Here is a 12,623-nt window from a genome sequence, read left to right on the forward strand (position 1 = left end):
TTCATTAATCAAACTTCGTGACAATTGTTTGCGTTACTAAAGATTTTAATTCTGTAATTGAACTAGAATAGGACGACATTTAGTAATAACAGACCAGTGTGGTGGTTGTTTGTAGGACGTGCTTGGTGACCGTCGAATAAGTATGCACGCTGCTGTGTTTATCAATCGTGGATTAATTTTTGGTTCACATGTGCGCGCGTTTCTATTAGCAATCAGTTATCGTTTCGCACATAGGAATAACTTGGATTTATAATTAATTCCTGCAATTGGACAACTTTAATGCACAGACAAAAAATTTGTGAGTGCACGAATGGAGTTTGCAATATTCATAGCTGAAGTATTGGAGATGCGTGTATTTTAAGTTTAAGGCAAGTTTTTACTACTCCCGAATTTACAACATATTTTTTTATTTAAGAAAATGTATCTATTATTATTGTTGTCAATAAAACACAATGTAAAGTTATAATCTTATGCATATTTCTTTGTGGTATCCTCTTTGTCGTTTTCTGTATTGACGTTTTAAGTCATATTGCTTATAAACCTTATGCGCGTGAAGCGAGTGCAACATAGTTGTGTTGTATTGTTGTTTTTAAAAAGTTAAATAATAAAAAACATAAATAGAAGAATCAAATATAAATCATAAAAACACTCGGTGGTCGAGTGGGTACGTGCCCCTGCTAGCATGCTAGTAGACCCGGATCGAATCTCGGATATAGGAGGCATTTTTCTCAAATATAAAAATATCAGGTGTAATTTGGGTTGCATATATAAATTGCAAAGAAATATAAGAGAAATTGAAATACAAGTGAAGGCAATAAGGAGAAGTAAGAAAGTAAAAGGAGAACAGAGAAATAGAAGAACGAGAAGTAGAGAATAGAGAATAGGAGAAGATAGAAGGAAGAGAAGTAGAGTAGAAGAGAACAGGGGAGGATCAGATTTTTAATTTTTTGGCGCGTGTCGTTAGACAGTCTAAGGTGGATGCGTCCATTGCTCCCGGCCCATCCTACAGCTACGATGTCTCTGCGCTTCATCCCCGAAATTATCAGGCATATCAACAATTTTTATGGTGGGGGATCACCCCCAGAGAGAGGGAACTCCTTATAAGGACAATCCTTATAAGGTCTTGTTAAAATATTTGTAAGTTTTAAGTCGTCTCAAGAGAGGTGACACTTAAAAATATTCTTACAAGTTCTGACCTGTACCTGACATGAAAGAAGGAGTACACAAATCATACAGAATACCTTAACAGTTTTTATAGTGGGGATCATCCCCTGAGAGAGGGAACTCTCTGTGAGACCTGTACCTGAAATGATAGATAGGGGTACATACAAACGATAAGTCAAAATCTTTCTTAACATTTCTTTATTAACAAATACAATTTGATACAATACAAGTTTAGATTTTAAAAGTCAACCAAATATTATACATGTCGCCATATTGAAACAGGACTTACCACCTGCATAGCCGCGCACATGCCAGCAAGTACTACGTCATAAATTTCTACCGGAATAATGAAATTAGTAAATAGCTAATTTTCTAGGTAATTGAAAATGGAAACGAATATACAGGGTGTTGCAAAAGGAAAATTTAAAGGTGCAAAGAAAAAACTTTCAACACTACAAACGCCGCTCGTTTTCACTCGACAGTCAGGGAAACTAATACACAGGGTGTTCCAGAAAGAAAATTCAATGTTCCAAACAGAGAACACTCAAAACTCACAACTAAAGGTGATTTTATACGTGATGCAGGAAAACTAATATACAGGGTGTTAGCAAAAGAATTTTTTTACAAATTAACTACAATATCAGAGGTTTTACCGGAAAATTAAGCAAAAGGATGCTACAAAAATAAAACACATTTTAATATATTGTGAATATATATTTATTAATTGATGGTAGCATCAAGTGTATAAGGTAACCGACGGGTGAAGCATCATCATAAATAGATAAAATATCCGGCGGAAAACATCTAAATTAACAGACGGTAAGCGATGGCGCGTAGCAACACAGTGACGATAAAAGAGACGATAAAAATAACTATTTCTTTGTAAACATTCGGATATACTGAGACTGCGAAAACGAAAAACTATTTACCGTTCAAGATTTTATTTCAACAAGAAATTATTAATTTGATGATGCAATTCGATTCGGCAAGGTAAGCGTGGTCGAACACATGAATATTGTCATTTTAATAATCCTCAGATAATTTTAAAAACCGTGCTTGTAATATTTAAATCATGCATGTTATTTTCAGAAACTAAGAAAAATTCTGATAAAAATGCCACCACGTGTTTGTAATCTAAAAAATTAATATCCCTCGAATTGAATAATCAATTTATGTTAAACCGCCTTAACTTTCCGCGAAAATGTTTAATTATCCATTTACCTGTGCATTGATGAGGAGATTTTCAATTATGTAATATATTCAATCAACTGAAAACTCACGCAGGGATTAACGAACACTTATTTCTAACTTAAGAAGACTCTAACCGCCATAAATCAGTAAACAAAACAGGCACACATGCCCATTGCGAATATTTTGCCGATGGCCGAAAGAATACACGATGATTAATCCAATTAAAACCTCAAAACGCGTGGCGATTAGGGAGACAAGCTCGCGGACCACGCAGAGAAACAACTGCCGCGTGCGCTGCGCGTAGCCGGGTACAAGGCAGGTATGCAGCGATATCACGCGTCAGTCGAACAAAAAAGTTGTTTATACACAAATGTACTGATAAGCACGTAGTTGAGAAGACGAAACTAAAAATTCACAATGTTGAAATACACATAAACTACACGAAATTTACTTTTAATTTCAATATTTCACGGCATACGAAAATATTAAGTTAGTTCTATTGGACATTTAAGAGATGAAATTTTAATTCATAAGAAAAAAAAAATGAAAAAAAATCAATTATCCTTGAAAATGTTTATGGACGATTTTTGATAATTAATATCTCTTGAACTACAAGCGATAAATAGGATCTGATTGCAGCATCTTAATTTACGGACAATTCTCTATAAGATAGGATAGTTAAAACGGAAATCTGAGAGATGAAATTTTAATTTTTAAGAAAAAATTGCCAAATATCGACGATTTTCGATAATTAATATCTCTTAAACTAAATACGATATCAACCAACGAATTGCTGATTATGAAAGACTGGAAAATTCTCTATCAGATAACAATATAAAATAAATATATTTCCAATAGTAAAAGGTAAAAAAACGTGTTACGAGCTACCACCAACAGATGTGCCAATTCAATTCAAGCGAATTCAGTTTTCCATTAGATTAGCATTTGCAATGACAATTAATAAATCCCAAGGCCAAACGTTGTCTATTTGTGGCTTAAATTTAAGCACACCATGTTTTTTGCACGGGCAATTGTATCTAGCATGCTCTCGAGTGGGTAAACCATCCAGTTTGTTTGTGCTCGCTAAAGATGGGCTAATAAAAATATTGTTCACGCCATAGTATTAAAATATTAATGTTGTTTGTTATTTATATATTCCTTTATTGTACATAGCGCTCTATGTCTATTTCACGCATATGCTACATACTTACACATTTATAATTAGTAAGTTACTTTTTGTCTACACTAGAATTTATCTAGAAACTAGAAATAATTTATATGTCAAAACAACTTCTGCCGGGTTAGTTAGTATCTCTATATTCTATTTAATTATATTCTTTATATAAGATATATAATATATAGCAAGGCGGAACAAAGTTTGCCGGGTCAGCTAGTATATATTATATATATTTAATTATTAAATTAAACGTGATTTACATCTTAACTTTTACATTCATACATCTTTACATTTTTAACAAGAATTTTTGCTTGCGTTTATCTCGTAAATTAATAATTTTTAATTAATTTAGAAAGAAACGGATTGAAAAATCTACAATTTCGAGTAATTGTTTATAAGATAAGTCATGCAAATTATGAAAAGTCGACAGGTTGAAAAATGGCCATGAAGAAAAAAATATGTAAGACCCGTGGCATATTTTTGGTAAGCTTTAATTTTAATAATCCTGTATCTTGTGAGGGGGGCGGACCGATCTGAGTCCGTGATGAATCGCATCTGAATCATCCGTAACTCACAAGTTTTGGCCCCACATGACCCGATAAAAAAAGTTGTTTACACACAACCTGGCCAAAAACGAGAACATTCTAGTTGTGAAGGAAGCTATCGTCTACGTTCAACAATAATTATTAAATAATGAAAACTAGTTAAAAATTGTTTCATTATTTCTTTCTTTAAACATACATTATAAGTTAAGATAAGTCTGAATATCTATATTGTATATTTGTTTTTTTTAGGTGTTAATCTTAACAGGCATAATGTTTTTAGCTACTTTGATTTTAGAGTTAGTACAAAAACCATTTACACATTTTAGTCCCGGTTTACATTCCCGTAATATATTGAGACGAAGATTGCATTCCTTGCTCTCCCCATTTTTTAACCCTACATTTAAAAACATGTATATTATAATATTATACAGCTAAATTAATCGAATTGAAGTACATACCGACTGGGATTACACAAAATTGACATGGACCAAAATCAAAATATTTTGCACCTCTGGATTTGTACTCTGCGTACATATCTAATGCTAATTGCTTAAGACCTCCAGTGTCATCCACACTCAAAACTACCTGGAGTAAATCGCACGATAAACAGGAACGTTGTAGACATGGCGAGTTTGGAACTGCTTGAATAATCGATAACATCACACAGAAAAGTAAGAACAAAGCGAGATTTCGCATGATTTTGCCAATATTGTGAGTCAACAACTGCGAAATCTAAGCAAGTTATACATTTTATAGTACAAGTTATCATTCACATTCAATATTATTAGTACGTGAAAACGTGACTTTTCAATTTAAATGATGAAAACGTGCAAATTTGTTAACTACGATTAACCACCAATAATATACGACTATTAAAATCTCTTTATTTGCTTTTCTCTTTGTATGCTTTATTTAATATGATATTAAAAATCCGTTTTGAAGTCAGTATGCGACATGAAAGTTTTAATCGGAACAACTGGAGTCAGAAGAGGAATCCTTGGGTTTTCCAGAACCTTTAATAGGCTCACATTGACCGTTTCTGCACCGAAGATTGCAACCGCATTCGTATAAAGCACCATTTAACCAACCACATAAGTCACGACGACCTGAAAATAAACAATATGTTAATATGTGGGTACAAATAACAAAAGCAGAGATTCATAATTAATTTTGTTTACCCAAAACCGTGTTATCGCTCAAAAATTCGTGTGCTATATTTCAACTTTGGACGTACCAAAATGTATCGAAAACAAGGTAAATTTTTATATAAATAACCAACGATAATGCACTTAATATGCCAGTAATATGTTATAAAAATGGCGGGATTAATTTTTAATACACTTCTTCTGACTTTGCTTGCTATAGCATATAGGATGTGATTGTTGCAATACGTGTGTTTACATCGTTAGTGAGTATATTCAAAAACAATGACAGAGTTACGGCAGTGGCGTAGTAGGAGTGGGGTGGTCCATCCCGTGTACTATTCACATTAGCTACGCCCTGCATAGTTATTATATAATTTATTCATTAATATTATTTATTATTTTAGAAAACAATGAGCAGTGTGGTTACGATGCAGAAACCCACACTTCCTTTGAGTGTCGTTGTAACTTTGTCTGCACGGATGGCATCTGCCGCCCATTAAGGCAACAAAAATTTATGAAAATGGTACGGACGTAGAAGAATAATATTGTACTTATATGATATACATGCTCTTGTTTGAACAATTGAGCGCGAAATATAGTGTTATAAATTATATACTTTGGTTTAAAGTAATTAAAATTACCCAAAAATCGATCACAGCGTAAAAGTGGTTGACAGAAACTTCAACAATCATTATTTACATATTATTACATTTGCGTATTAAATATATGTATTCCCAGAATGCTAATTGTAAAACAATGTATTTAATATTATGGTTATAGCAAGTTATTGTTTGAATAATACAATAATGAATAAATGTTAATTAGGTACTTATTGTTTTATACTATAAATATAAGTACTTACGCGAATTATAGACGCAAATTTCACAGCAGGCGCATTCTCCGGGACGAGTCTCTGGCAATTTGATTGCGCCACCTCTACGCGTACAATTTTCTTGTACGGGTGCACATAATGTGGCCGCACAACGCTCCTCGCATGTTCTCGTATCAGGAGGAGGGTTCTGTGCCTGGATGCAAACGAGCGTTGCAAAAAATAGAGCAGTAACAACAAATTTCACCATGTTCACAGTATGAAGTCTTCTCACTATTGTGAATACGAAGTAAGCAACCGTGAGTTGTTTCTCGGTTTATATTCGTCTTTTTATCATGAAAAATACGCGACATTGTGGGTTCTGATAAAATACAAATACTTACTTTTGTATGCAATATTCATGATTTATTATCATAAATTTGTCTATGTAGAATATTCCTGGAATTGTGGAACCTGCCATCCAGTTGCACCGTAAATTATGCAAACATATAAATTATTTATGTCATCGGTACTTATGGAATTTTTTTACAAAAAAGATAATTAAGTAAACTTATCAGGGGAATACTTAATCATTTCAAAAAATTAAGTTGTAAATAAAAAAGGAGATTATCTTATTATGATTGTTCCAAATATCCGTGTTTATTTATTCAAAGATCAATTATCGATTTCCTTTCGTCATCTTGCTTGTCACTAAATAGTATTCGGTATCATACCAAAAAGTGATAACCGTTAATATAGATACAGGATCATTTTAAACAGAATGACAATGAGTAACAATTGAATAAAATACTAATTATTGGCTTATAAAATTCATGAACAATCACATGATTTAAATTTGATATACAAAATATAGGATTAGAAATATAAATATTGAAGTTGTAATGCACCGAAGACATCTGCTTCATTTCAATTAATCGGGGTGTTAAAAAGTATGATATCATATTTACAATGCAACATGTTAATCCATTATTCGCAGCCCACCGCGAACACAAACAGGTGTACGCATTAATATTTTTTCCTCGTATAATTCTCGACCCAGCAAACATTTCCATATTCAATTTGTCAACACAGCAAGTTTTGATAGTGCCATCGTGTTCATTTGCATTGACCGCTCAGCAAAATATTTGCTTTACTAGTATAACATGCAATTTCGTCGTACAGCTATAAACATTAATTAATAAGTTAATGCATAGCTAACGTGTTAAATGTTTTTTTGGGGTTTTACACGCGTTCGTAATGAATCGTAAGGCACTATTTACATCAGACCACTCGACTTTAGCTTGTAAATACGCCGTTGCATCTCTGGCGCGCGCGGATGCTAATCGAATGGGCGATTTTTTTCAATCGGAAATAAATTTCACTAATATTAGATTAAAATAGTTATTCTCCGACCACGTGAATTGTTTATTAATTTACTTAAGATAAGATTCGTTCACCGTCGTAGTGAGGCAGTAACGCATCAATGTTTTTATTCAATTATTCGCCTCGTTATAAAAGAAACGAATGGACGCACGCGAAACTCCGACGACAAATTAAAACTGGCTCTCCACCATAGCATCGTCCTCGGTGTCACTCTCAGACATTTCATCTTCGCTGGAGACGTACGAAGGCACTCCTTGTAGTAGCAGCATTTCACGCAGCTTGTAATCCAGATCATGTTCAAGCTGTAGAACGCTGCGACCACCGTAGGTGTACACCTCGTAATCCATATTCTTCCAGTCTGTGACGAGGAACGATGTCATCTGATCGTTGCGCGACTCGACGGCGATATGCAACACAGTGTAGCCTGATTTGCCCTCGCGAGCGTTTATATCCGCCCCGCAAGTGAGCAGGTTCTTCATGATGTCAATGTGGCCGTAGAGGGCTGCGACATGAAGAGGTGTTTGACCTAGAAAAATAGAAAAATTTATTAAATTAAGCAATTACTCTAATTTATTAATATTATAAGTTTACTTGTGCGAATAAACAGGAATAGAATCGCGCGAAAATAGTAACGGATGCCAAATATACAAGCAAAATTCCAACGTGTGAAGCATCATTATACAATGTGTTGTGAATTCTTAAAATTAAAATGATAGTTCGTCATTCTTTTGTCTCGAAAAAATGATGATTAAGAGAAAATTTTAAGGTGTTGGAAATAACTGACCCAAAGATATTCTGAATACGTTTGCAAAATAAGTTTGCTTAAAATAGCAATGAAATTATATTATGGAATTGCTGTTTCTTAAAATGAAACAAGCATTTTTTGGCAGTGGTCGGAAATAGATTTTTTTGACATTATTTGCGAGACTACTAGGATTAATTAGTCACTTATATTCATTTTTTGAATCCAGACGCATAAATGTTAGTTAAAACAGCAATTTGTAGGAATTACATGATAATTTCGGTGTTTTTGCCTCTCTGGGGCATTCCCGCAATATTTCGGGAACACATTGTACTGATGGCTCACGTACGTCTGAGATATATTTTTAGCATAGTGCCTCCGCGCGCGTCTAGCTGCAATCACGCGACAGCCAGAAATAGTTTACTACTGTTTTTATAGACACAAATATTCGGCGCTCGCCATACCATTTATGGTTCCAAGTAACGCTTCGCCCCGTTTATTCAACAAAATAATAATTAAATTATGAAAACCGCGCTTTTTAAAATCAATTTAACGTTACCCCATCCAATATCAATAAGATAATAATCACCTTCATAATTCCACTGCTCCAAATTCATGGGAATATTCTTGGGCACATAGGTGAGGTCCAAACTATCCGTCTCCCGCTTGTCTACCGACTTTGTGATCGCCACGCAGCAGTTAATGTCGCCTTTGCGCGCGGCAATGTGCAATGGCGAATCTCCGCAAAGATTTCGCGTGTTAGGGCGTGCGCCGGCGACAATTAACCACCGCACAATCTCCCATTGCTGGGTGAGCACGGCAAGGTGTAGCGGTGACTGGGCCTCATCGTTGTGTGTATCAAGGAGCATCTGATGTGGCGCAAGTTTGATTAGAATTCTAGCTGCTTCGATAAATCCCTCCATGATAGCAGTGTGCAAACATCTGGAAATAAATAATCACGTTTAATCATCGGTATTTCCATTATTAGTCTTATAATATAAAACAGATTATAAACACCAAACTCGTATTCGATTTTGTACAATGTATTACTTTGTATAATTAAACAATTTATTATAATTTGATGATTAATGTAATTGGTATTTACAAGAATCGCAAAAATTCTATTATTTGTCATAATTTCTATCCGCTTAGTTGGGAAATATATTATTTTGGGTGATTAATACGATGACAAGTGATATACCTATCAAATGCGTTCATCATTTTCGAATGATAAATGATATCTGTTCATTAGATTAACTGGAATAAGAGTAAACTAGACAATGGAATATAAAAGAGAATTTCGAAAAACCCAGGCATGCGATGTAAATTTAAACTTTCTATATTACATTTGGGAATCCAGCGCTTAAAATTAAACAAATTAAATTACGTGCGCCGCAGTAACCAAAAACGTGTCTTTAAATAATCTGGAAATTCCCAAACAAAACTTTATTAGCGAGACATCAGACGATGAAGCATCCTACTAATTGAAGCGAACAAGGAAAGACGCGTCCGAAAAACATTCAAAATTTATATCCAATAAACCGCATAATCTCGTCATATACACAAAAGGCTTTGACTCATTGAAATTCAAATAAAATATGTAAATTTGTTTTGATATTTATTCCAATATTTCCGCGCTTTTGTAAATATCAAGGAAACGGAAGATGTGAGTCCTTGATGGCGTATTAGCAACTAATTCGCGAATAGCGAATCGCACAATAAGCGCTAAAAGTATTGTTTAGTTGAGTCGAAAAGCGAATTTAAAAAAAATAAGTAATACTAAAGTTTTGTTTCGAGTAATAAATAGTTACATATTTTTTGTTATGTCAGTTTTTATAATATTTACACAACCGGAAGTTAATAAATGTCGCTTGCCGACAGCAAATTGCTGCAAATTAATTGTTGTACATATATTTTAACATTCGATAGTTTATTTAAACTACGCTACGCAGCAGCACGCACCAGTACTTGATTTGTTTGTATGCGCATCGTACGAGTTATTGTTTCTGATGCGGTCATGCAGCTGTGGTAGTAGCGAAATATGAAACAAACGCCGAATGGAATGTACGTGAAACGCGCGCTCGCTTCGCGGCTGTGTGCAGGAATCGCATATGTGTATGTGAGTTGCAGAGGTTAAACCCACGTGACGTAAGATAAAGGCAGGCAGCCTGCGACGAGTCGAAGCGCTCACTTACACAAACGCGCGCGCGCATGGAAATTCCATAAGTCAGGGTTATTCCAAATTGCTTTTTAAAATAAAAGCATGTGAAATTTCGTCTTCACAAAAGGTATCAGTGGGAATGGCGCCCGCAAGAACCGCGATAAGTCCCTCATCAATGTCAATTCTCAATGAATCAACCATTTAAAAAGGAAAAACAGAAATAGCCATAATCGCGCGCATACGTAATTTGTTTGCGTTGTAACCAATATCTGCGGATGATAAACGCGAAATAAAAACGCAATAAAATAATGTAACTTACGTATCACCATTGACATCTTGATCAAAATATTTCTCCCATGATTTTTCCTGAGAACTAGCTAATGACGGCATATTGAAGTTGTTTTGATCTTTGCTCAAGTCGTTGCAATCCAGATGGACAGCCCTCAGCTGATTGGAAAGCTTGAGGGTGTCGATGCTCTGTTCCAGCCTCATTGGTTGCGACTGTTGTTGTTCTTGTTCGAGCAGTCCACTGCACTCCTGGCTGGAGATCTCCTGCGAGAAAACACCACTGTCTACCGTTGTGCTAATCTCAATCTTAGCATTTTCCGAATCGGCTGATGCGCCTTTTGTGCTCGCACTGACGTTAGACATTTTCGCGTTGTACGTTCGATCGTATTTTCATAACGTTCACACTACCGACATCCTAGTTCGTGCGGATTTGATTCACACTGTAGCACTGCGAACGCGGTTTGTTGTAGTCGTTGATTGTAGACACTTTCGCACTGGTCACACTATATCATCGCGTAGCGACTAATCGGGCGAGACTCTTGGTCTGAACTGGCGTAAATGCCAAATGCTGTTTTGCTCGTTGGCGAAAGGCGCACTGTGCGTAGGAGATGTCGCACAACGTACACGAAAAAATACTGCTCGTCTCGTGTGCACGTTGAGTTACGTAGAGCGCATAATATTAACTCGCCAGCCGAGCCCGAGCGTAGACTTTAAAAGCAAAGCATCAACACTGACGTAGCGCGCCGTTTACAGCTAGGAAATACCCACGCGCATGCGCAGTATGGTACACGCCGCGATTTGCGCTCGACGCGCTTTACAGCAGATTGAGAAAGAGAAATTGTGAGTACATTCGATACAGGGAACTCCGATCGCGATAGCATAATTTGTACAGGTACGGGCTTAGCTGGGACATAATACCTTAAATCGGATAAGATACTTGACTATACGGAGTTAATCTATTAAATTTAATCTTATTATGCATACAAAAGGGTAATTTACTTGAATGCAAGGAAAAGATTATCTAAACTAATTTTAAGATTTAAAAAGTACTTGGCATTATTCTACTCGTTAAAATTCGGCACTGCCCAAAATCTGATTTTAATTTACTTTTGATTTTATCATAAATCAAAGTCCGGATTTGTGCAAAGCTAAAAACCTTAAAATAAAATGAGGCCTTGTAAAAAAAAATTGTTCATATTACACGATCCGATGAATCCCATCAGTTGAACTGATAAGATTGTAATTTTATCTTTCGCAATGAAGGAATTTCCGTGTACAATACGTTCAATACACCGGTGTGTATTCAGATGACTTGGAAAGTAGAAAGTATTTTCCGAAATTTGCTCATTTGCAAACTGGGCGAGAGTCTGCACCACATCTGCGCATTCACACATTGAAATGGGAATTATCCAAGTTAACAATAACTCTCTAACATGGAATAACCATCGATAACATGTTGTGTGTTCGAAGTCAATTGTGGCCGGCATTCCATGTGCCTAAGCTACATATCTTTAGGAGTTTAAGACTCATGGGTTATTTTGTTTGATTGATAGCTATTTGAACTTTCGATTCTGAAAACCTATCCGCCATCTATCACGTACGCCCGTTGTTAAGCTAAGTTAAAAGTATTTCTTTAACTCTATTGGAGTAATAAGAAAAACCGCAAATGGCGCTTTAATATATTCTGCGAAAAGAATTCAACAAGATGATTTAACGGATGAAGGCTGTAAACTTTGTACTAATTGCTGTGTACGTTAAAAAATCCTACTTAATAACTCCAGCTAGCCACAAATTTTCCATAAAAAAAACCCCAGGCCAAAAAATCACACAAACATGTTTTAGTACCGTTTTAAACTTTAAGCAATGTCAAGAAGTAGTTTATAGAAGCTTGTTTTGAGAAATGCAATTTACAAACGAAAAAAGAGGAAATGACAAAATTATTAATACGTTGGTATGTCGGCATTTTTGTTATTGAACCATATACCTCTGAGATAATGTATACAAAATTTCCCAATCTTT

At 35.2% G+C, this 12,623-nt stretch overlaps 1 protein-coding gene across 1 annotated transcript; it reads right to left on the reverse strand.

The window, feature by feature from the left end:
* Positions 1 to 4,941: 4,941 nt before the first annotated feature.
* On the reverse strand, positions 4,942 to 11,332 carry LOC135803890 (NF-kappa-B inhibitor cactus). Its single transcript, XM_065317618.1, has 4 exons — positions 10,636 to 11,332; positions 8,745 to 9,097; positions 6,085 to 7,939; positions 4,942 to 5,183 (listed from the first exon to the last, which is right to left on the reverse strand). Exons 1-3 carry the CDS (start codon positions 10,965 to 10,967, stop codon positions 7,584 to 7,586), a joined length of 1,041 nt encoding a protein of 346 aa, XP_065173690.1. The 5' UTR covers positions 10,968 to 11,332; the 3' UTR covers positions 4,942 to 5,183; positions 6,085 to 7,583.
* Between the last annotated feature and the right edge of the window lie 1,291 nt (positions 11,333 to 12,623).

The sequence above is a fragment of the Atheta coriaria genome, unplaced genomic scaffold (genome assembly GCF_025399875.1).
Source record: "Atheta coriaria isolate IRGN ID8LTWV9N9 unplaced genomic scaffold, Caltech_Dcor_3.1 hic_scaffold_3_pilon, whole genome shotgun sequence".
Classification (NCBI taxonomy): Eukaryota; Metazoa; Arthropoda; class Insecta; order Coleoptera; family Staphylinidae; genus Dalotia; species Dalotia coriaria.